The sequence below is a fragment of the Trachypithecus francoisi genome, unplaced genomic scaffold, assembly GCF_009764315.1.
Source record: "Trachypithecus francoisi isolate TF-2019V2 unplaced genomic scaffold, Tfra_2.0 Lachesis_group7, whole genome shotgun sequence".
Lineage (NCBI taxonomy): Eukaryota > Metazoa > Chordata > Mammalia > Primates > Cercopithecidae > Trachypithecus > Trachypithecus francoisi.
Window position 1 is genome coordinate 93906811 of NW_022681472.1, and position 22600 is coordinate 93929410.

Genomic DNA, 22600 nt, shown 5'->3' on the forward strand with positions numbered 1-22600 from the left:
TTGTATTTATAACTATGTATGTGTCTATAAAATATGTATGTTTTACAGGTGTGAGGGACTCTTCTCATTACTGTGGTTACAAAAATAAATAAGAAAAAGTCCTTCCTCTCACAGTCTTACATTCTACTAAAGAAAACAAAAACAAATTCTCAAATAAGAAAAATATCAGATAAATCTGCAGAAAATTAAAATGGGATGGTGTGAGAATAACAGTGACAGCCATTTTGAGGTGGATGATTCGGGCATGACAATTTTTTTATTGGAAAAGTGAGCCTCCTGGAAGCTCTGAAAGGTTCCACTGCTGCAGTGGCCTTGAGCCAGGCTGGTTCTTCTGCCGAAACATTCCAGATTCAGATGCAACTGCAGCATCTCTCATTTCAGCTAGGTGACAGCGCTCCCTGACCAACCTCCTTAATGCCGAGCTCAGACAACAGGCAGGAAATTAAAGCCTTGGAAAGAGAAATGCAGTCCTTCTCTATCTCTCTGCCTGGTGACTGCTACCGCCCTCCAGCAGGCGGGCGGGCGGGTGGGCGGACGTCTCCTGCAGCTCCGGGGATGGCATGGAGTGTGCCTCGCTCTCAATTCTCCCTTTCACCATGTCAATGTGGAAAAATACCAGCTTTGTCCAAAATGAATGCATTTGCTTTGCCAAGGATTATCCTGTCTGCCTGTTGCTAATCTCTAAAATAAAGGGCCTGGGTTCTGTTGCCCCCCACCCAATGTTTAGTGTCTGTCTCTCCATGCCCAAGTTCCTGCCTGCTGTCAGCCGTCAGCCTCGTCTCTTCCCCTTGCACAGCCTCAGCATGTGCAGTGATGCCCAGGAGCTCTTCTGAGTGATGTTTCAATTGAAGTTGATGAGGAGGAAATGACAGGTCATGGCAAGGGAAGGAGAGAGATAATTTTTTGAATAAGTCATTTTGTCTCGCATTTTCCTGACTCAGCCAGAGACTGACTGAACAGGAAGCTGCCTCCAAGCCCACAACATTACAATTTGCTTCTACTCCCTTTTTCTCCATAGATGCAGGCACTGAGCTAGCAATATCCATAGGACAGAACACAACCTGAATCAGGGAATTACCCATGATGACTGAAAGGCCATGGGCCCCCCAAAACCCACTTGCTCATCATCCATGATTCACTAGAGGAAGCAGGACAAGTGGGGAGCCGTCCTCTGTGTTGCTCTGCACCCTGTGCTAATGCTCCCACCATCCTGCCTTGTCACTCTTGGTTCACTCTCCTCTGCTAGACGCTGGGCCTTTCAGAGCATGACTTCTGCCCTTTCCTCAGCATGGCCTCCACCTGGCATCTGACCTGAACCAGGATGGGTGCTCAGAAGCCCTGTGCTCTGCCCAGCCCCTGCCCTTTCTCAGTGGATCACCGTGGCAGCCTCCTAACTGGCCTCCTTCCTGCAGTCTGTTCTCAACACAACAAGACACGTGAATGCATTTAGGGCACAACCCGGGCCCTGCCACTGCAACCCTCAAAACCCCAGAATGAGCAACCACAACCAGAAATGTATGTGATAGGCCCATCTTGAACATGAAATTATTTCATGCAGCTTCCAGAAGCCGTGCTCATAGATTTAGGTAAAATAATGGTATTATGGTTTTGTGTCTCTGAAGATTCCTTCTCTTTTGGAGACAACATACTGAAATATTTAGAAACAACATGATGTGATGATTTTAGGACTTGCTTTCAGTGAATTCAGTGGTGGGTAGAAGTGAGTGTTGGTTTATATAAAATAAGTTTTTCAATCATTTATAAGTGTTGAGTGGGTTTGGGGTATATGAAGTTTCATTTTACTGTCCTTTCTACTTTTGTGGATGATCAATCATCATAAAATATTTCATCATAAAGCATTTTTTTCATCGTAAATTTGTTTTTCATCATAAAACATTTTTTGAAAACATGTAAAAGCTGCATTGGTTACTCGCAGTAAAAGCCAAAGTCCTTATGATGGCCCACGAAGCCTGAAATGAACCTCTTCTCCTGCCAGGCCCCTTGCTGGGTCCAGCCACATGGACCTCTGGGCTCTAACACTCCGCGCCTGTGCCTGCCCCAGGACCTTCTGCCTGTCAGGCTCTTCCCCAGCTATCGGTTTGACCAACATCCTCACCTCCAGAGGGCCTGTTCAAGGAAAATTGTCTTCATTGGGCCTTCCTACATCACCTGCTTACACGCTGTTACGTCTCTTTCCCCCTGCCTGCCAGAATATAAACAGCATGCGGGCAGGAGCTTCTTTCTTATTCCTGAACTACTCACTTGCCTACAACAATGCCTGGTACCCAGTAGATACAGGAGAAATATTTGTTGAATGGATGAATCTATGGAAGGAAAGGTGAGAACAAAAGGGGCAGGAAGGAATAAAAGCAAGTAAAAGAAAAACAGCAAAAAAGTTGGAAAAGGGAACACAAGAGGAAGAAAAGAGGAACTGGTTGAGAGTCCCCAGTATGATGCTAGCAGAGCCTGAACTAGAAGCCATGACTGCAGCCATTTTAATTATACCAATGAGTTTCCAAACTGAAGAGGAAGAAGTCCAGGACAAAGCTGATGGGCATAAGCAAGTATGCAGAGGCAGGATGCCTTCTCAAGGGGGCACTTCCCATACCCAAAACACTGATTTCAATGCTCCCATTGACTCCCATGGAAAACTCACTCACTCCTGCAAGGCCACCTCAAACATCACCTTTTCCTTTGGATGTGCCAGTTTCCAGCCCCCGTGATCCTCTCAGCAGACTCCCTCAAGCTGAGATCCCTCTATCCTCTGAACATCTGTAGTCTTCCTCAGTCTCCACTGAGGTCACCTATTTACATGCACTGAGCTCCTTAGCCGACCTGTGAGCTCTGGTAGCTGAGACCTTAATGTTTTCAGAAAATCCCAAAGCATTTAGCACAGTGCACAGGCATCACAAGAACTCAACATGAGCTTTTTGACAGACTGACACATGGAAAGAAAGAAGGGAGAAAATGAGAAGTCGGGCTTTGGGGACACACAGCCCCAAGTGCGAATCCCTGAGGGGCCACTGATGGCTGTGCTGTATCACAGCCTGTCCTTCATCTGCAGAAACGGGGATGGCAGGGCTGTTATGGGAGCTGCCATGTAATTGGAGCTCAATAAACACCTTATCCTACCTTTGCCCATCATCACTGTACCCCAAACACTCACCTTTCTTGCTCCTCTGGATCTCCTTGTTTTATTCCTCAAATCTCCAGACCCCGGTGCATTGCCCAATTTCCAAGGCCTGTGGATTGTGTTAAGCTCAGACCAGGCCAAGCACCATTGCATGGGTGGCTGGTATTGCTCAGAAGGGTAAAAGGTGTTTCTGAAGATGACAATAGTCACCGTGGGAAGCACACCCAGCAGGTTTAAAGAAGTTGTATCTAAGAAGGTGATATGGTTTGGCTGTGACCCCACCCAAATCTCATCTTGACTTGTAGCTCTCATAATTTCCATGTGTTGTGGGAGGGACCTGGTGGGAGATGATTGAATCTCGGGGGCAGTTTCCCTCATACTCTTCTCGTGGTAGTGAATAAATCTCACAAGATTTGATGGTTTTACAAGGGAAACCCCTTTCACTTGGTTCTCATTCTCTCCTTGCTGCCACATAAAGCATGTCTTTCACCTTCTGCCACGATTGTGAGACCTCCCCAGACACGTGAAACTGTGAGTCCATTCACCTTCTGCCATGATTGTGAGGCCTCCCCAGCCCCGTGGAACTGTGAGTCCATTAAACCTCTTTTCCTTTATAAATTACACAGTCTTGGGTATGTCTATCAGCAGTATGAAAACTGACTAATACAGAAGGTATGAGCCTGATGAGTGAGCTCTGGGCAAGATGTTCCCTCCTCACCTTAATAAGAGTAAATTAGATAAAGATGTAGATTTTAAAATCCTTCACAGTCATCTTTATGTAAACAGTTCCACCCATCATCTAATTCTACTTTGGAAAAGTAACAATTGCCCAAGTTCAATGCAAAATGAAAAAAGCTTCATGTAAACGTTAATTACATAAATGGACAAAGATTGTTGTTTTCTCTTAAGACTGTGCAGGAGCATGTTGAGAGAATGACAGCCATGTCAGCTGTCACATCATGCTGCCCAACCAGGGCCAAGTTCCTTCCTGAGCACTTTTTCTCCTAACAACACAACCGGTGACGGCTTCCCCACTGTAGCAAGAAGTAAACTGACCTAGAGTTGGGAGTTCACCAGGTGACTTGCAAGGGTCACACAGCTGCTGAGAAGTGGAGCAGTGCTCTAATCCCAGGTGCATCTTGTTCTGAAGTCCAGGATCCTTCCACTCTATGGAGGAAGGAGACACCTGGCTTTGACCCACCTGCCTGCCTCGCTTGACTGACAGAGAAACTGAGCCAGGGCTGGGGATGCTGAATGGGAAGTGGGGACGAGTGAATCTCTGATATGGTTTGACTGTGTCCCTACCCAAATCTCATCTTGAATTGTAACTCCCACAGTTCCCACATACCGTGGGAGGAACCCGGTAGGAGGTGACTGAATTATGGGGGGATGTCTACTCCCATGCTGTTCTCATGATAGTAAATGAGCCTCAGAAGAGCCGATGGTTTTAAAAACAGGAGTTTCCCGACACAAGCTCTCTCTTTGCCTGCTGCCATCCATGTAAGACGTAACTTGCTCCTCCTTGCCTTTTGCCATGATTGTGGGGCCTCCCCAGCCATGTGGAACTATAAGTCCATTAATCCTCTTTCTTTGGAAAATTGCCCAGTCTTGCGTATGTGTTTATCAGCAGCATGAGAACAGACTAATACAATCTCTTTCACCCAGTGCACCTTCATGATGCCTTTCCGCATCTCACCTAGCCTTAAAATAAATTATTTGTAGAATCTTGAGAATTCAAAAGGGTTATAGGAGACACAGTTCTCTGAAAACCAAAGACTGAAGTTAACTAGTGGGTAAGTACAGGTTGGAGTCAGCGCTGAATTAGAAGAGCAAGCTATCCCCTTTCAGAACTGAGGATGTGAAGTGTGATAGGGAGGCAACCCCCTTAGATGAAGTCAATCCACAGCAAAATATATGGCACCATCCACGTCACTGAGTTATGGATTGTCCAGGCTAAGAGAGGCCATACGTGGCATGAGGGCTGCCTCTCCCAGATGCCAGGACTCCATTCCCACCCACCCATCAGTGGTGAAAACCTCCAGAGGCAGGAAGCTCACTGGTCCCTGGAGCTACCTGTCCCATCTCTGGATGCCTGTGGCCCTCAGATTGTTAACCACGTGAACTAGTAAAAAGTGGTACAAGCTTAAGGGTTACAGTTCAAAAAATGTGAGCTTACTTCCTGCCCTGTGCCAGGCACCTTGGTGGGAACTGGGGACACAGAGTTGAGTCTGGCTTTCAGTCCAGTTTGCTGTGGGAGCATCGGAGGGGATGGGGGTACAACCCAAGCATGGTTCTGCAGCCCTCCTCAGAATGTATGGCATTGTTTCAAGAGCTGAACTTACTGGTGAATCATAACCTTACAGTGTACACAATCTAGATAGGAAAACAGGTGCTTGAATTAATATGTCATATTCAATAGCATGGATGTATTAGATGCACAGCTATATCATTTCACCCCTATTCGTTCTCACTTTTCTCAAGACTTCCATTTTCTCAAGACTTAGCTCAAATATCATCTCCTTCAAGAAGCCCCCCAGGCTGGGTCAGTTGCTTCTTCTCTGTGTACCCTCATCACTGGGCTTCCCCGCTCTGGGGCTGTGATCACCCAGTGGATTCATGTCTCTCTCTATATGACTCGTGGCAGACAACAGACTGATCTCCACATCCCAGAGACCCAACTCAAGGCAGAACACATAGTAGAACCTCAACCATGTTTGAAGAACTGAATCCAACCCTTCATTCTACTTCCAATATTCATTTCAAGCCCCTGAAACTGACACTGTCTATCTTCTCTGCATGGCATTATAAAATAGGAACCAGTGTGGGTGATGTGGGTGAGCTGAGGAATCACAAAGAAAAGAGTTTACTTACTCGGAGACCTTGCAAACCAGGAGGTCCATCCCTGCCTTCTGGGCCTATTGGACCCTTTAGGAGAGACACAAAGGAAAAAAAGAGAGAAACATAATGGTAAATGCAGGGCTTAAATTCTAAAGCTTAGGCTTCAGAATCTCACCCTCACTGAATAGTGTAATACCATCCCATTCCAATGGGGAAATTGGGAGGTCCCATTGTCTCAAACCGATAACACTTTAAAACATGTACATCTATCTGATCTGATTAAGTATGTTGAACAGTTAGGATGTAAGAAACATAGTTCATACTTTATAGTGAGTACTGTAAGCATCCAATAGCTTGCTTTAGTGGTTTGCATAAAGCACACAGAAACAAATTGTCTGGAACCTAAGTGTCTTTGATTCTAAGCCCAGTGCCCCTTCCCTGTAGCCTGCTGGCTCAGTAAGAACTGGCATAGACTATCTGACCCTCAGGCAACGGTGATATGCAAAACATGACAGTCCGGACAAATGAATGAAATTGCCTAGGAAAGACCAATTTCAATTAACCAAGGAACGTTGGCGCAGGGAGGAGTCATACTGACCTCATTCAAATCCTGCCCCCTCGTCCTGTCTCGATTCTGCCGCATGAGCTCAGGCAAGTCACTTGGTGCCGTTAAACCTCAGTTATCTCACCTCTGAAGTGGGGATGATACAACCAACTACTGAGCAGTTATGAATGGGTTCTAAAGTTGGGGCACAGCACCCAGGTCCCCTGACAGAACCCTGATTTTTTCCATAGAATGAGGCATCCCATGTTAGTGGGAAACTGAAACCCTAAGCTTAAGCTGTGACTCTATCACCACTTCCAGGTGAATTTGGCCAGAAATGCTCTCTCTGCACTTCAATTTCCCCACCTTCAATAAATATTATTTTCCTGATGATCATACTAATAGCTACTGCTGCTAAAGTTTGCATAACTATACATGACCAAGCTGCTTGTAGGTCAAAGGTCTTTTCTCTTAATAACGCCATGTACATGAATAAATCAATGGACAAACTGCAGTAATTAAAGGTGTGGATCTCTCTTCCTAACAAGGAGTCTGTTGAGCTCAGGACACACAGAAAGAGAAGGCCCTAAAGGCATGTGTCTTTTAAGCGTCAAGAAATGCCTGGCATTGATCTACATGGCTGGCCCTTTAGTGGCTCCACCAGACATTGGTAAAACTATCAGAAAGGATGAAAGATGCCAGCATTTGGATGCAGAATGCTGAACACTGTTTCCATTTCGAGAATGGGATATATTTTCCTCTCTCTGGGATTGCTGAACACAAACTCAAAATTTTCCATTCTCAACAGAAGTCACTGAAGCCAGCTTCTCAGTTCAATTCAATCCAATGAATATTTAGAAAGTATCTGCTCTGCAGAAGGCCCCGAGCTAGGTGCTGCCAGGGATTCAAAAGCAGATAGAAGTGACAATTGATATCAGCATTGGGCTCAGTCGGCTCCATGACTCTCTGCTTCAGAGAGCAGCTCATTTAACCCCATAGTATATTTACGTAAGAGAGGATGCCACTGCAGCAGATTTCCAAGTGAAGCGTGAATCGAATGAGGATCAGAGATTAAGCAATGTCACCAAAGTCACAAAATTACTTGGTGGACAAATTGGGCCATGAAATCAGGTGCTCTAGTTCCTAATCCCAAGTGCCTTCCATGGCCCTATTTCTGTAAGCTCACACTAGTCAGGTTCACTTTCGTGGCCCTCTTGAACACCTGTGGCAGGGCTCGCTCTACAAGCGTGTGTTAAGTTCCTACCATGTGATAAACCCTGTGGGCTGAGAGACGGGAGAGATATTGGTCCTCGCCTAAAGAATCTTATAGTCTTGGGCCTCTCATTACTGTTCTTCTCTGAATAAGGCCTTTAGTTAGGCTGTTTGCTTTTTGAACACTCCCAAGGGAGTCTTATCAATAACATCATGCATTGTACTAAATCCCATTCTGTCTAGGCTAGAGGACATCTTCAGAACCATGGGCAACCCTGTTGGACAACAAGCTAAGATATTCTGAATTTTGAAAGTAGGTAGGTTCAAGACCCTCCCCATGTCCTGTATAACGGACCCTACAAATGGTACATGGAGGGGATTCCCATTCATCATCTAGAATTTGCAAATATTTATTTGCAGTTACTTCTTTTTTCACATAGCTGCTTCTTCAGACTCTGAAGTTGCCTCATCCCTGTATCTTCAGCCTCAGTATTTTGCTTGATATAAGGTAGGTGGTAACAAACGTTTGAGGTTTCTTCCTTCTCTCCCTCCCTCAATTACTATAACAAAATCTAGGTAAAGGGAAAGGACTACCCACATATTTTCATCTCAGGAAGAGGCCAAGAAGTTTGCCTCATGATTAAGCAGAACTAGCTCTCTCTAGCTTCTTCTTCTGTAGTGGGGGCCATGAAGTAAAGTAATTCCCCTTTATGTAGCTCAGAGGAAGTATTGTGAACTCCATGGTGAAAACAGCAGAGGCTGCACAGTCAGATCTGGGTTCAAGTTCAGTTCTGCTTCTCAATAGCTATGTGACTTTGTGCAAATCACTCAATGTCTCTGCACTAATGTTTTCACTGGTAAAACATGAAAAATAACATCTTCACCCTTGCAGACTTAATAGGCATATATTTGCACAAGAAAACATACTATTGCCGGGTGTGGTGGCTCATGCCTGTAATCCCAGCATTTGGGAGGCCAAGACGGGTGGATCACGAGGTCAGGAGATGGAGACCATGGTGAAACCCCGTCTCTACTAAAAATACAAAAAATTAGCTGGGCGTGATGGCGGGCACCTGTAGTCCCAGCTACTCGGGAGGCTGAGGCAGGAGAATGGCGTGAACCCGGGAAGGGGAGCTTGCAGTGAGCCGAGATCACACCACTGTACTCCAGCCTGGGCGACAGAGCGAGACTCCATCTCAAAAAAAAAAAAAAAGAAAGAAAGAAAAAGAAAACACACTGTAGTATAGATCTTCAATATTTGTCAATAATAGATCTGAAATATACATGTATATATGCATAGAAAGGTAAATATTGAAACACACTGCTTTCTCCGCATTATCTAGTTTAAATTTCTCAACAGTTACAATAACCGTGGGCAGCTCTGGAAACTGAACCTGGATTGGTCACAGAGACATAAGTTAGATATTCTGATCGAAAATCTTTGATATAAAATTGTTTCCTAGAAGTAACCATCCCTTAAGTTTCTTCCAGTTTTACCCCAGCAAAAACATAAATATATCCTCATAAAGAGTGGGCCTCAATAGCTTAAAATAAATCTGATCTATGTTCATTTATAAGTCAGTTATTTTATTCCTTTCAATAAAATACAGTAACTTGAAAGCAACAGCAGCACATTGCCAGAAGAAGCAACTTTAAAGCAGTGACCCTGTGGAGTCTACTGTGTTCTCATTAATTATCCTCGATATCTGAACTCACATCATAAGATAATCACAAGGGCCTTTTGGATGGGCTCTTCCCAACTGGTTATTTACATAACATTAAATTCTTAACAGAGGGAGAAACCAGAGGCTGAAACGTCCCAGGCCACTGCAAAGTCAGAACTGACCAGAAACATGGGGAAAGTGAGTATGATGGAAATGATTCAATCAGCATGTAAGTGTCCAGTGTTTTTATTCTACTTCATCTGAAAGGAAAATAAAACATCAAACTGAATCCCCAGAAACCCCCATCACGGCCCGTTGGCGACTGGGGGCTCTGAAGGCAGGGTGCCTGCACTTCAATCTCGTTCCACATATGGCAATTGTGTGATGTGCAGAGAGTTATCCCACCTCTTCCAGGCTCAGTTTTTCCAACGTGAGATGTGACCACAACAGCACCTCCCGCTCAGGTGATGCGGAGGCACTTGAGATAATGCCATGCTCAGCACCGCGAATGACTGTGATCTTCCAAACCCAGAAGTGTGCAGAGCAAACCCTGCACAGGAGAGGGACAACTTACCGGAGCTCCTGGAGGCCCAGGGGGGCCTTGGTGACCTCTGGGTCCTGGAGCTCCCTGGTAACACAAGCCAAACATGTGCTTAGTCATGACTTTTCCTCCATACAATCAGGCCCACCACCACCCATGGCCGTTTCCTGACTCAAACTTTACTTTCCAAGTTCTCGATAGGGAGCAGAGGTCTGGGAGTGGGTATCTGCATTCCCGGCAGAAAGGCAACTGGAGTCTGAAAGGCTCCATCTGAGCTCAGCCTGAGATCATGGTTGTGGCTTTTCTGTTTCTGCTGTGACCTAAATCCCCATGAGAAGAGGACGTGCGTGCCTCTTACCTGTTCCCCTTTCAAGCCCTCTCGCTGCACCTGAGAGACAAAGCAAGCATTAGCAAAGGTGCTGGCATTTCCGCACCCACAGTCAACCTCTCTCAGCTGCACTAAGGCCTTTCATTCACAAGCCATGCTGTCATGCCGTGCCTCCTGACTTTTCTCTGATTCTGCCCCATTTTTAGTGTTGAAAGTCTCCTATCCAACCCATGTCCTTAGAAGAGCGTTGCCTTATTCTTAGCGGTGAAGATCATCCAACAACCCAATCCCACCAGCACCTGCATCTATGATTCCAACCACTGGTGACTCACCACCGAGCCTGGAACACCAGGCGGGCCCGCAGGTCCCACGTCACCCTGCACAGAAACAACAAGTATTTCAGCGTAGATACTGGTGCCACCTTCTGTGGCGGTCCCATCCCTCTGAGGCTCATTCTTGCAAGCCCAGGGGACCACACCCTTCCCTGTTCACCATCACACATATCTTCGTCTGGACCGGGCCTGCTGTCTTGTGATAGTCTCAAAGTTCGGAGTCTGATCCTCATCTCTGCCTCAGATCTTAGGCTTCTTGCGGGCAGGAGTCTTATTTTCTATTTTGTGCACATCCAATCTAGTGCCTAGATTTGGGTCATGTTCCATCAACACTTCATAGCCTTCACCAGCCTCTGCTGTCTGAAAGCAGCCTCATTGAACCCCTGCCCGCACCAGCCACTGTCTCTGCACTGAGAGCTGTGACAATATATTTTGGCATGTCTCTTGTGCCAGGTTCATAGCTCTGTACACAATCAGCGTTCAGTAAGTATTTATCAAATAAGTAACTAAAAATGCAGCCCTACTTCTCATCCATTTTCATTACATCACTTTATACACAAGGCTTGTCTCCTGCCTCCTCCTCCTTGGCCTCCAGGTCCCCTGGGCTACGATGGCTGTGGCCTGACCAGATGTTCCAGGGTGTGTGCTACAACTTGGTCCTAAACGAAGCGTATTTGTCAATTTTGATCACAGAAAAATCTTCAGTTTCTACAGTGCCTTATGGCTAAAGCAAGGGAAATACTTATAGCCAATGCCTCCACACATGACGTAGGGACATATCTTTTCCTTTTACCTAGAGCTTAGCTCAGGGAGCATGGCAAACATTCGAAAGCTGTTGTTAATGAAGCTGGTAAATGAATAAATGAATCACCAATTAAAGCTGAAGGCATCTATTAGGTCTTAAGGCTAAGGGGGAAGAGTGAATGGCTCAAGACACACCCTCACTGCCTTGGGGTTCTAGTCTATGGACAGGAAATGTTTCTTCTGAGACCAAAATGGATACATTCACAATGCATCTTCCAACGCCCTGTCTCCCATCCCCAACCGAGATCTGGAAAAATCACCTGCTTTTCACAGCATCCAGTGTTTTTCTAAAAATCCCAGTTCATCATATTTTATGTCAAAAGTCTTGAGTGCCAGTTTTCTTTATTGTACCTTCCTGTTTCTCACATATAGAAATTGAGTCCTGCCTCCGAAACGTTTCTCTTCTGTTTTATTTTTTCCATGCTGCCACTACCCCGGCACACACGTGCACCCACACCAGCACATATTCTCACACACGCGTGCTTGCACACACACTGCATTTACCACTCCATAGCCCCTGCAGGCACTTCCATGACATGAATCAGTGAAGATCTCCATACACTCAGATCCCAGCACGGATAGCAAGGTATTTCTTCATGAACATCCTTCAACTCCTCCAAGCTGACTTAGATTTTCCCTAGACTCCCACAAACCTTATTCATATCTTGGTAATACAGGATTGTTAGAAGACATTCTGAGCTATACTCTCTCTCTGTGTGTGTGTGCGTGTGTGTGCACGTGTGTGTGCGCGCGTGTGTGTGCGCGCGCGCACGTGTGTGTGTGTGTGTAGGGAGAAAGAGAGAACGGCTGAATAATGAATCTTTTGAGGTTCAACATCATGTCTTTTGTTATGACTACTTTGTGTCACTGTTACATTCACTTCTGTTGGTTTCATTGTTGTATTTCTCATAATATTATCATATTACACCACAAAAAGTGAGCTTCCAATAACAGTTATGAAATCAGTTAATCAATACATGCTTTAATTACTTTCAACTCACCATATAAGCGCCAATGTTCCAAGAAATTTGGTAGGAAAACGAAGACCCTAGTATCCATCCCTAACAACTGTATGTATACAGCTAACAGTTATTGGAGAAACTCTGCCTTCCAGGCTTTTCTCCAAGGACTGGACATGGATTCACTCTCCTTCCCTATGATACTATCTTTCCCTATGATACTCATGTCTTAAAGAGGAGGAAACTGGGGCACAGAGGCACTGAGTAACTTGTCCAAGGTCAGAACTCGAGTAAATAATAGGACCAAAAGTCTTTCCTAGAATCAGTTTCTTCCCACGGTATGGGGGACACATTTTTGTAAAGATCAGTTGTGGCCACTGTGGTGGCCGGTCTCCACAACGGTCCCCCGCAGTCCCTGCTTCCTGTATGTACTCTTGTGCAGGGACTTCCCACACCATCCCCGTTCCTCTATGTGACTAACAGCGACAGCAGACGTGCTGGGAGGTGACTTCCAAGATTAGGTGATAAAAATGACTGTGGCTTCCATCTCAGACTCCCTCCTTTCCCCCAACCTTGAATCAGTCACTGCTCACTTTTGGGGAGCAATTTCCCTTTCTGTGCACAGTACCACGGAGAAGCCCATGTAATAAGGAAGTGAACATCTCTGGCCAACAGCTGTCAAGAAACTCGGGCCTGCCGGTGACCACATGAGTGAGCCCGGAAGCAAATTCTCCAGCCCCAGTGGACCCTTGAGATAACTTTGAATGCATCCCCACTGACAGCCTGACTGCCTCTCAGGAGAGACTGTGACGCAGAACAATCCAGCCATGCCATTCGAGACTCCTGCCCTCACAATCGTGTGAGATCACACATGATTGTTTCCAACTACTATGTTTCAGGATGATTTATTACACAGCAGTAGGTAACTAGTGCAACCATAGACCCAATCCAGTAAAATCATTAAAAGGGCATAAAAATGCATCCCCTCATATTTAGATCTGCCGTAAATCATCGAATGGACAGGCAGATAATATGATAGGCCTTGGTCGATAATCAGATTCACTTTGGATCTTGGGCAAGAAACTGTAATTTTCTAGACTTCTGTCTATTATCTGTAACATGAAACAGTTTAAAAAGACCATCTCTACAGTTACAGTGACTTTCCCAAATTGTGTAGCATCTAAGATTTGTCTCAAGGATGTGATCTCAGAATGAGATGAGAGGCATTGTACACCTGAGCCTCACTGGTTTCTTAATTATTTCAATGAAAATCCCAAAATCATGTCATGGTCCTTGACCTTCTCCTCCCATTTCTGCTGCACTTATCATAATAAGAAATAATAACTCAGCAGTTTCCCAAATATGAAGGGCAAAACCAAATGGCTAAATAAGGTGGAAGGTTGAAACTTATAACACACACCACACACACACACACACACACACACACACACACACACACATACGCGGCAGCAAGAAATAGAGTCATCACCTAGATCCAGACTTCAAGGCTCATTCCCTCTTCGTGACTTGAAATAAACTACTTATTTTAGGACTTAGCATCCCCTGTCAAGGAACTGCAGGAATATATTAAAATCCTGACACCAGGATAATATAACAATGTACATCTCAACTCTAAAAATACTTAGAAGGAGAGAGAATAATGAACTCGGCCAGCGCTGAAGCCCGAGTGAGTGAGTTTGGAAGACATTAACATTCTCCAGCCCCCATCCTAAGCTGAGGTCTTTGTCAGCCTGTACTATTTATTTATTTATAACAGATACCTTGTCTGCTTCCATAAGGAGTTGGAGCAGACTTCTCCTGTATTTAGAGCATATGCTGGGAACCAATATGAGTCAGACAACGACCTTCACCTGAACTCTGCCGTGAGCCGCTCCAAGAAGAAGCCATGCAGCTCGGGTCTCAGCCGTCTGAGCTGAGCAGGATGTCTCCCGTCTCAGCCCCTTCTCTCTCCTCAGCTGTTTTCCAACCCAATGTCTGATGCCTTCCTAAGGGCCTGTCTAGAAACCTGGAAGAACGTCATCCTCTTGTACTTGAATGCAGGCTATGTCTCGTCACCCCTCCTATGCCAATCCAGAATACAACATCACACCTTCTCTTTTTCCTTCTTCGTTACCCTCAATGCTTAGGAAAGCTATTTTCATGGACATTTTTGTAGGCCCTTCACATTTTGCAAAGAATGTCTACCTGCCACTGTTGCATCTGAGATGCAGAAATTCTTAGCAGCAAATTTACTTCATTAAGCCTGGAAGATATTCTAAAATAGATGACCAACATGATAAGATACGACCCTTATTTTGTTTTTTAAATGCCTAGGCCTTTTTCAGGATTCTGATTCTGATTTTTAAAAATGGCAAAATGTAGTAGAGAAGGAGAAAAGAAGAGGAAGAGAAAAGGAAAAAGTTTTTGTAAGATTTTTTAGTATTTATTTATAACCTCCCTATTTCAAAAAGCATTGTCAGTAGCATAATATTTTAATGCATCTAAATATTATATAATAGAACTTTTTTTTGCTTTTCAAATGGATTTTTATTCCTAAAAGTAGAAAAAAAATTCAACATGATAGCCAGAAATGTATTATGTAAGTTCCTGATGCCCCAGCCACCATCCTTTGTGTGTGCTTTGTTCCCAGAGTTACCACCCAGGCCCCTTCCCTGCACCTGATTTGCCCAGGTGGGCAGTCCCTGCACCTGACTGCCCAGGGCACAGAGCCCTCAACAGCCCCAGGCTTGCTCACCTTTTCTCCCTGGGGTCCCGCCACACCAGGAGGGCCAGGCCTGCCCTGGAGGAAAGAAAGGAAAGGCAGATTATCATGGGCACTAGGGATACAGTGGTGGGGAGTTGGGGGAGAAAGAGGTTGAAAGACAGCTCCCCACTGTGGCTGGACTTTTCTTCAGAAGCCAAAGTCCCTTTAGACCTGACTTTCTGGACTGCGTTCATTGCTAGAAAGTTCTTCCTCAAATAACCTAAGCTCCCTACCTCCATGCTTTTTCATCTGCAGTTGTACTGGTTCTGCAGCATGGATAACACATTCTGAGGAAACAAAGAACCCCTTCCTTAGGAATATGAGGGCCTGGGCAAGAGAAAGAAGAAGCACATAACCAGGACCTGCCCCGGCCCAGGGAGCACAGAAGGCAGAGTCTGGTGGAGTCGAAGGAAATCCTTAGAGCTGAGGACTGGTGAGGCACCAGGGAAGAGGGAAGGGACACCCAGACTCTGGCCAGGATTAGTTAGGGCCACAGGGAAACCAAAGTCCCAGAGGGCTGGTACAGGGGACGCTGAAGACTTGTCCCTCCTGCTCTTCAATGTCCCCACTGGGAAGCCTTCCACGAGCGGCCAAGAGAATGCCCGAGCTTCCCCACCTCCTGCAGGAGCGGGGTGTGGGAGCGGCCCAGGAGCCACAGCACAGAGCATAGGGCAGTCCTCAGCCAGCGTCCTCACAGACCCCAGGGAGGGCCTGGAGGGCAGCTGCACAGTCAGTCTCCGTCCATGGACAGAGGGCTTTGTATAGGAAAGGATCCTAAGGACACAGACATGCGCTCAATGATGCATGTAAAGCACCCTCACTTCCTCTTTGAACAGCAAAGATCTGTAACCCCACTGTGCTGGCTTCCCCTGCACCCTGAGACCCTCACCGGCCACCCCACACCACTAGCGTTAGCTCTGTGTGCTATATTTACACCATAGACCATTAACTGGTCATTTGAGTCAGGCCTTTGGTGAATATTTTTTCAAATGGTTCCATGTTTATGATACAATGTTGAGGGAAGAAAAGCAAGATATAAAATGTGTGATTCCAATTTGTTACATGACAACAATAAATACAAATCCAGATATTTGTGGGAGATGGAATGAACTATAAGTTTAATTTATATTAATATAGCATCAGAATTAATATTTATTGTAATTCATTGACATTGGATATAATGAATTATATATATTTATCTATGTTTTCATATTTATATAAATAAATATATTAATTGACATGTATGTTAAATTACGCTATGCAACATAGCATTTGACTAATTGGCTTTAACACGATTGGCTTTAACATGATTTTAGGCTTTATTTCATTTTAATTTAAATTTAAATATGTAAATGTAGTTTCTTTTGGAATAGATGATACGTTCACCTGGTTCGAAACTGAAGTGCATAAACATTTAAAGCCCCCTTCTGGAGGCAACCAAGCCATAAGGTTATCATTGTCTTGTTTATTCTCCCAGAGACAGTCTCTGAAAGTCACGGACGCACTTTCCCCCACACCATTCCGAACACTTTTCTTTATTTTCCACTGAACCACGTCTTGCAGACCCCTCACATCAGAGCATCCAGAGTTTCTTCACAAACGTCCTCAGCCCCATAGTACTCTCTGTGTCAACGCCTCCTGGTTTACATTTAACTAGCTTTGTCCTGAGGAGCACTGGGGCTGTCTTGAATCTTTCCCTCTGGGCACAAGATGACAATGAGCGCCGCTTACACACATCACCTTGAAAACGTGCGCCTGGTCAGAGGCCTTTACATTATGGTAGCGCATCACCTTACCTGATGTAAAATGGATTTCAAGTGGTCTATGCACTGGGATCCCTCCAGCTCTGGGGTTCGCAGAGTCAACCTACGGCCATGCAGCTGGGGTCTGGTCCTAAACCTCCTGCAGCCTCCAGCTGAGCAAGGAGTAGGCCCAGGTGCTGAGGCTCTGTGGAGCTTTATGTGGGGTCCAGTCATCCCCATCTTCTGACTGCTGACGAAACCTAGTCCAACAGTGCCAGCACACACTTACCTGCTGTCCTGCATCCCCAGGCTTCCCGGGGAATCCATCCAGGCCTCGCTCTCCCTGGCAAAAGAAGGAAAATGGAGAAATAAAGAGCAGGTCACTGACCATAGGCAGTGGCCCAGCGCACATCCCCGCAGTGACCATCATGGACAAGGAGGGCGGGGAGAAGGTGCCAAACGCACACAAGGGCGCACACGCGCGCACACACACACACACACACACACACACAGCAGCCCTAGACAGGATGTGTACTGGAGCACAGGGAACATAGGTCAAAGGTCAGAACAACTGGAGTCATCTCTCTGCTTTTGACTTTTCGAATCTGTGGCCAAGAGATGGCCACGTGGCTTCTGTGAGCCACACAGTGTCTTCATCTCACGGGTTTTCATGGGGGTCACACAAAGCCATGGGTGAGTGGGGTCTGCAATGCAGTTCATAAAATTGCAGGTATATTTTATGCATCATTCATTTGTCCGGTAAACATATGTGAACACGTACCATGTCCTCAGTGCTCAACATAGACGTCAGAGCGAACTGCTGGCTAGCGGTCAGCCACCATCTGCACATTCATCTGTTTACATTCAGACGGAGCTGACTGTCTTACTAGCTGTGGGATCTTGGGCAGTCATTTCACCTCTCTGAGAGTGTTTTGATTACTATGGGGATGATAATAACCCCTTCCTCAAAAGATATCTACGACTCTCAAAAAAAAAAGAAAGAAAGAAAACAAAAGGCCGGGCGTAGCAGCTCACACCTGTAATCCCAGCACTTTGGGAGGCCGAGGCAAGCAGATCACCTGAGATCAGGAGTTATAGACCAGCCTGGCCAACATGGTGAAACCCCATCTCTACTAAAAATACAAAAATTAGCCAGGTGTGGTGGCGCGTGCCTGTAATCCCAGCTACTTGGGAGTCTGAGGCACGAGAATCACTTGTACCTGGGAGACAGAGGCTGCAGTGAGTCGAGATTGTGCCACTGCTCTCCAGCCTGGGTGACAGAGGAGACTCTCTCCAAAAAAAAAAAAAAAGAACCCTATGACCAAGTCCCCTGAGAGAACACTCCTGCTGAGGACAGGTGAGGACAGGTGAGGACAGGCAAGGATAGGTGAGGATGGATAGTGAGTAAGTGCTGGAGTCTTGCCCAAGCTGTGTCCTGATTTTCTTCAGCCAACTCCCAGGTGCTGGTGTGTTCAAGTCCTGGGCTAACTCAGGCCTGGTGTTCCCAGCTGGGGTCCTTCTTCCAGGTGGGCTGCAAGAACTCAGTTGGGCAGACACTCCGAACAGTGGGTTCAGACTTGTCTGAACGGTCTCCCACCCACACCCCAGCAGCCACCACTTCCTTCTTCAGGCTTCTCAGACACGGCCACTTTGTTCCTGCTTCTGCCTTCCCTGCCTCCTGTTCCCTCCACTGCCTCCTCTGTACCCTTCGGGACTCAGATTCGGTGTCCCCTCCTGACCTTTTAATCTAAATGAGAGGCTCTCTCCGGCTGCAGCATAGTCTCATTTTCTTCTCCCTCATCTCCCTTAATTCAATTTGCATCTATTATCCGTGCACACGCACCTCCCCACTCACGCAGGATGTGCGTTCACTCTTTTCGTTCTTGCGTTCCCGGAGCCTCAGTGTGAGCCCCGCTGACATTTACTGAATGACTGGAAGATTATACATACAAATTCTGTTGAACTCTCCTTCTATTTCTTTGTAACCTCATTTCCCAAGTGGTGATTTCTTTGCTTCTTTTTCCGTTTAAGGTTGGTTCCTCTTTCAGGATGCTGTTTTTCTTTCAGGGGTTGCAGATTCCTGGTTTTCTGCTCGTGGTTGCTGTGCTCGCCATGGGTGGCCGCCCACTGGTGGACACTGGTTCTATTCACTGCCGCTCTGGGGACGGCAGGGCAGGTGGAACCTCCCGTGGGTGGCATGCAGAGGAAGGTTTTCTTCCTTGTGTGGCTGCCCCTATCCCTCCCAGGGCTTGCTGACTACCTGAAGGTCTCTCCCTTCATCTGGAAACAAATACTGAGGCTTCCTACTGCCCAGGACAGGCAGGGAATGGGACAGGGGCTGCCTGACTCTGCGTCTCCAAGCGCAGGAAACCAGTGAGTCACTGACGCCTGCCCCAGGGCCCCCCATTCCCCATACCCACTGATGTTCACTTGGGGGTGGTCCTGACCCTCTCTGGGCTCTGCAGTTCAGCTTGCAGGCCCCTGGCCTCGCATCTACATAAACTTAATCCTACATGTTTTCTATCTTTCAGAAATTATCTTAAAATTCCAGAACATTGATATACACATGTATTTTCAATCACAATTATACACTAATCTTCCAAAAAGGCTTTCCCGGTGGCTCCTGCCTATAATCCCAGCACTTTGGGAGGCCGAGGCAGGCAAATCACCTGAGGTCAGGAGTTCAAGACCAGCCTGGCTAACATGGTGAAACCTCATCTCTACTAAAAAATACAAAAAAATTAACCTGTAGTGCCTGCTACTCAGGAGGCAGAAGAATCACTTAAACCTGAGAGGCAGAGGCTGCAGTGAGCCGAGCTCATGCCACTGCTCTCCAGCTTGCACAACAGAGTGAGACTCTGTCTCAAAACAAAATAAAAATAATAAAAATAAAAAGTCTTTCCATCACATGACACTTCGGGCAAATGGTGAGAGGAGCTGCCTGGGTTTCGTCTCTGCCAAGTGATTCCACATCTGTCATTATATCATCTCCTTCAAACTCTGTGAGGCTGGCAGGCCCAAGGACCAACAAGAGATGAGGAAACTGAGGCCCGAGGAGGTAAAGCCACTTCACCCCAGCTGGGTGTGCCGGCACTGGTGCCAGAACGGGCCCCCCGTCCTTTCCTCCGTGGTTTCTTTCTACTGCCTTGGAGGGGGAGGGTCAGAGCAGAGTCCCTGGAGGAGCAGGCAGGGTTCCCGCTGTGGGGCCCGGGCTGGTGAGTGGACAAGGGTCTCCGAGCCCACGGACTCTCACCCACTACCTTAGATGAGGAAACTGGGAGCCCTATGGTGCACCTTGTCCAAGGGTACATAGAAACTTAGTGGTGGCACCAGGACTCAAATCGAGGTCCCCTGACTTCCGGTCCTGGGCATGCTCCCTTGCAACAGGCCACCCTACTGAAGATCACTGTAAAGAACATGGCTGTGCTTTGGTCAAGGAATAGGCTGGGGCAGACATCTGGGCCTGAGTGACTCGGTGAGTTTGGAATGCAGGCGCACAATTCCATGTATAATGGAAACACAGCTATGGAGCCACAACAGGGGAAGGCCATCCCTTGGCCCTAGGCCACTATTGTCTGTAAAAGGTATAATTGCCCTGTTGACACTGTGCAGGTGCGGTCACACCCAGAGAAAGAGAGAGAGCCAAAGCTGTCTGTCTTGCAGACAGAGAGGAGAGAGCCAGGACACAGCTCAGCTTGCTTGTGCCCAGAGAGAGAAAGAGTGAAGCTGCTGACCCTGAAGCAGGGAGAGCCGGCTGCACAGCTGTGTGTCCTCTCAGCAGAGAGGAGCCAAAGGGCTAAGCAGCCGAGACAGAGCAGACAGTGTGTGAGTGAGCTGCTGATGGGAGAGCTGCTGAGCAGAACCACATTTCACCTGCCTATGGCCTGAGGGTTCTTGCAGCTATCTGCTTATCCACCCACTCCCCTCGGACCTCAGCATGGGCTGGACCCTAACCCCGAGTGTGATATTTGGCATAGCCGTGGACCTGACAATCACCCTGGAACCTGGCTCTCCCGCAGGCCTCAGAGCAAGGCCAAGTGTGCCTGCTGCCCAAGTCTCTGTTTCTTACTTCCTTGCACTTGTGCACCAAGATGAGTGGAGTCTGGAGCCAAAAATTCCTCTGACTGCAGCTTGGGACAGCTGCAGGTGCACAGAGAGGGCCTGGCTGGACCTGGTGGCAGCAGTCTGTACTGCTGGGCGGCACGTGACAGAGAAGCCAGGCGGGCATGGCTGCAGGCCTGATGGATGGGAGGTCATTAGCAGGGGCAAGAGGAAGGAGAGCGGATACATGGGGGAAAGAAATACGTGAGAAAAAGAAGAGTGGGGGCGGGGGAGGGACAGAGGAAGACAGAGAGAGACAGAGACAGATACAGAGACACAGAGAGAGACAGAGACTGAGTTAACAGAAAAACAACGACAAAGAGATGCAAGAGACAGAGGGAGAGAGAGACAGAAAAAGACAGAGACAGACAGGAGAGAGACAAAGAGACACAGACAGAGAAGCAGAGGGACAGTTAAGACAAGCACAGACAGAGACAGATGCAGAGAGACCGAGAGAGACAGGACAGAAGAGAGAGTTTGAGAGACACACACAGACAGGGACGGGAGACAGAAGACGTGGCACTCAGAGTGCGGTCTCAAGCTGAAATGCCCACCACAGCATCTGGGACAGGCAGTGGAACCATGCTATAGTGTGGGCCCATCCTGAGGCCGTACTGGGGCACCCATTTTCCCTGAAGGCCCTCCACTCAGACTTTCTGCTGTTGCATGGGTTTGCTGGCTTTGCTAGCACTACACTGGCTACACAAACGCAGCTAAGTGAAGGCTTCCGCTCCTGCAGACTGAGAGTGAGATCCTGGGCTCCCAGGGGGAGGGGGCGTGGGTGGTGGCTAACCGCACGACTCAGACCCAAACCCTGGCTCTCCCACGCTCCAGTTGTGTGACTTTGGACCAGTTCCTTAGCAGCTCCGTCACTCAGTTTCTACAAATAAACAGCATAATATTAATATTTACCTAGTAAAGCTGCTGTGATGACCATATGAGCTCATCTACGTGACATGCTGACAACACTGCCTGGCACGTCGAAGGTGTGCATTAAAAATCAGTGAAGCCAATAACACGATGAAACCCCGTCTCTACTAAAAGAATACAAAAAACTAGCCGGGTGAGGTGGTTGGGCGCCTGTAGTCCCAGCTACTGGGTAGGCTGAGGCAGGAGAATGGCGTAAACCCGGGAGGCGGAGCTTGCAGTGAGCTGAGATCCGGCCACTGCACTCCAGCCTGGGTGACAGAGCGAGACTCCGTCTCAAAGAAAAAAAAATCAGTGAAGCCAAACAAAGTGTGACTGTGTGGAATGGACTTAGGGTAGGGGAAAGAAAGACAAAAAAGTCATTTGGAAGGGACCAGCAACAGGGGAACAGCAGAGGAGTGAAGGGACAGGTGCGGGGGACGTAAGGGCCTGGAGGGCACTGAGTGAGGAGTAGCCAGACCTGGATTCTAATCCTGACTCTGTCGACGGCCAGTTGCTACCTGGAGAGAGGCTGCCCCTCTCTGGGGCTCCAGTTCCCCACCAGGATGAGATAACAAAACACAAAAGGAAAACGGCGGTTGTTTTATGAGAACTCTACTCTGATTCTCATATCCGGAATCAACAGGGAAATGTAAGCTTATGCAAATGAAAGAGGACTGGACCTGTGCTCTGAGAACCAAGTGTTGAAACAGGCACTACCTCATTTGTCAT

At 47.1% G+C, this 22600-nt stretch overlaps 1 protein-coding gene across 1 annotated transcript in view; it reads right to left on the reverse strand.

Annotated features, from left to right (window-relative positions):
• COL22A1 (collagen type XXII alpha 1 chain) overlaps positions 1-22600 on the reverse strand; it is a 336220-nt gene that overhangs the window by 166427 nt on the left and 147193 nt on the right. The window contains exons 17-22 of the mRNA XM_033202916.1: positions 17151-17204; positions 15111-15155; positions 10593-10637; positions 10291-10320; positions 9966-10019; positions 6005-6058 (exon numbers count right to left, since the gene is read on the reverse strand). Of these exons, the coding sequence (XP_033058807.1) occupies positions 6005-6058; positions 9966-10019; positions 10291-10320; positions 10593-10637; positions 15111-15155; positions 17151-17204 (282 nt within the window). The remainder of the gene's footprint in view (positions 1-6004; positions 6059-9965; positions 10020-10290; positions 10321-10592; positions 10638-15110; positions 15156-17150; positions 17205-22600) is intronic.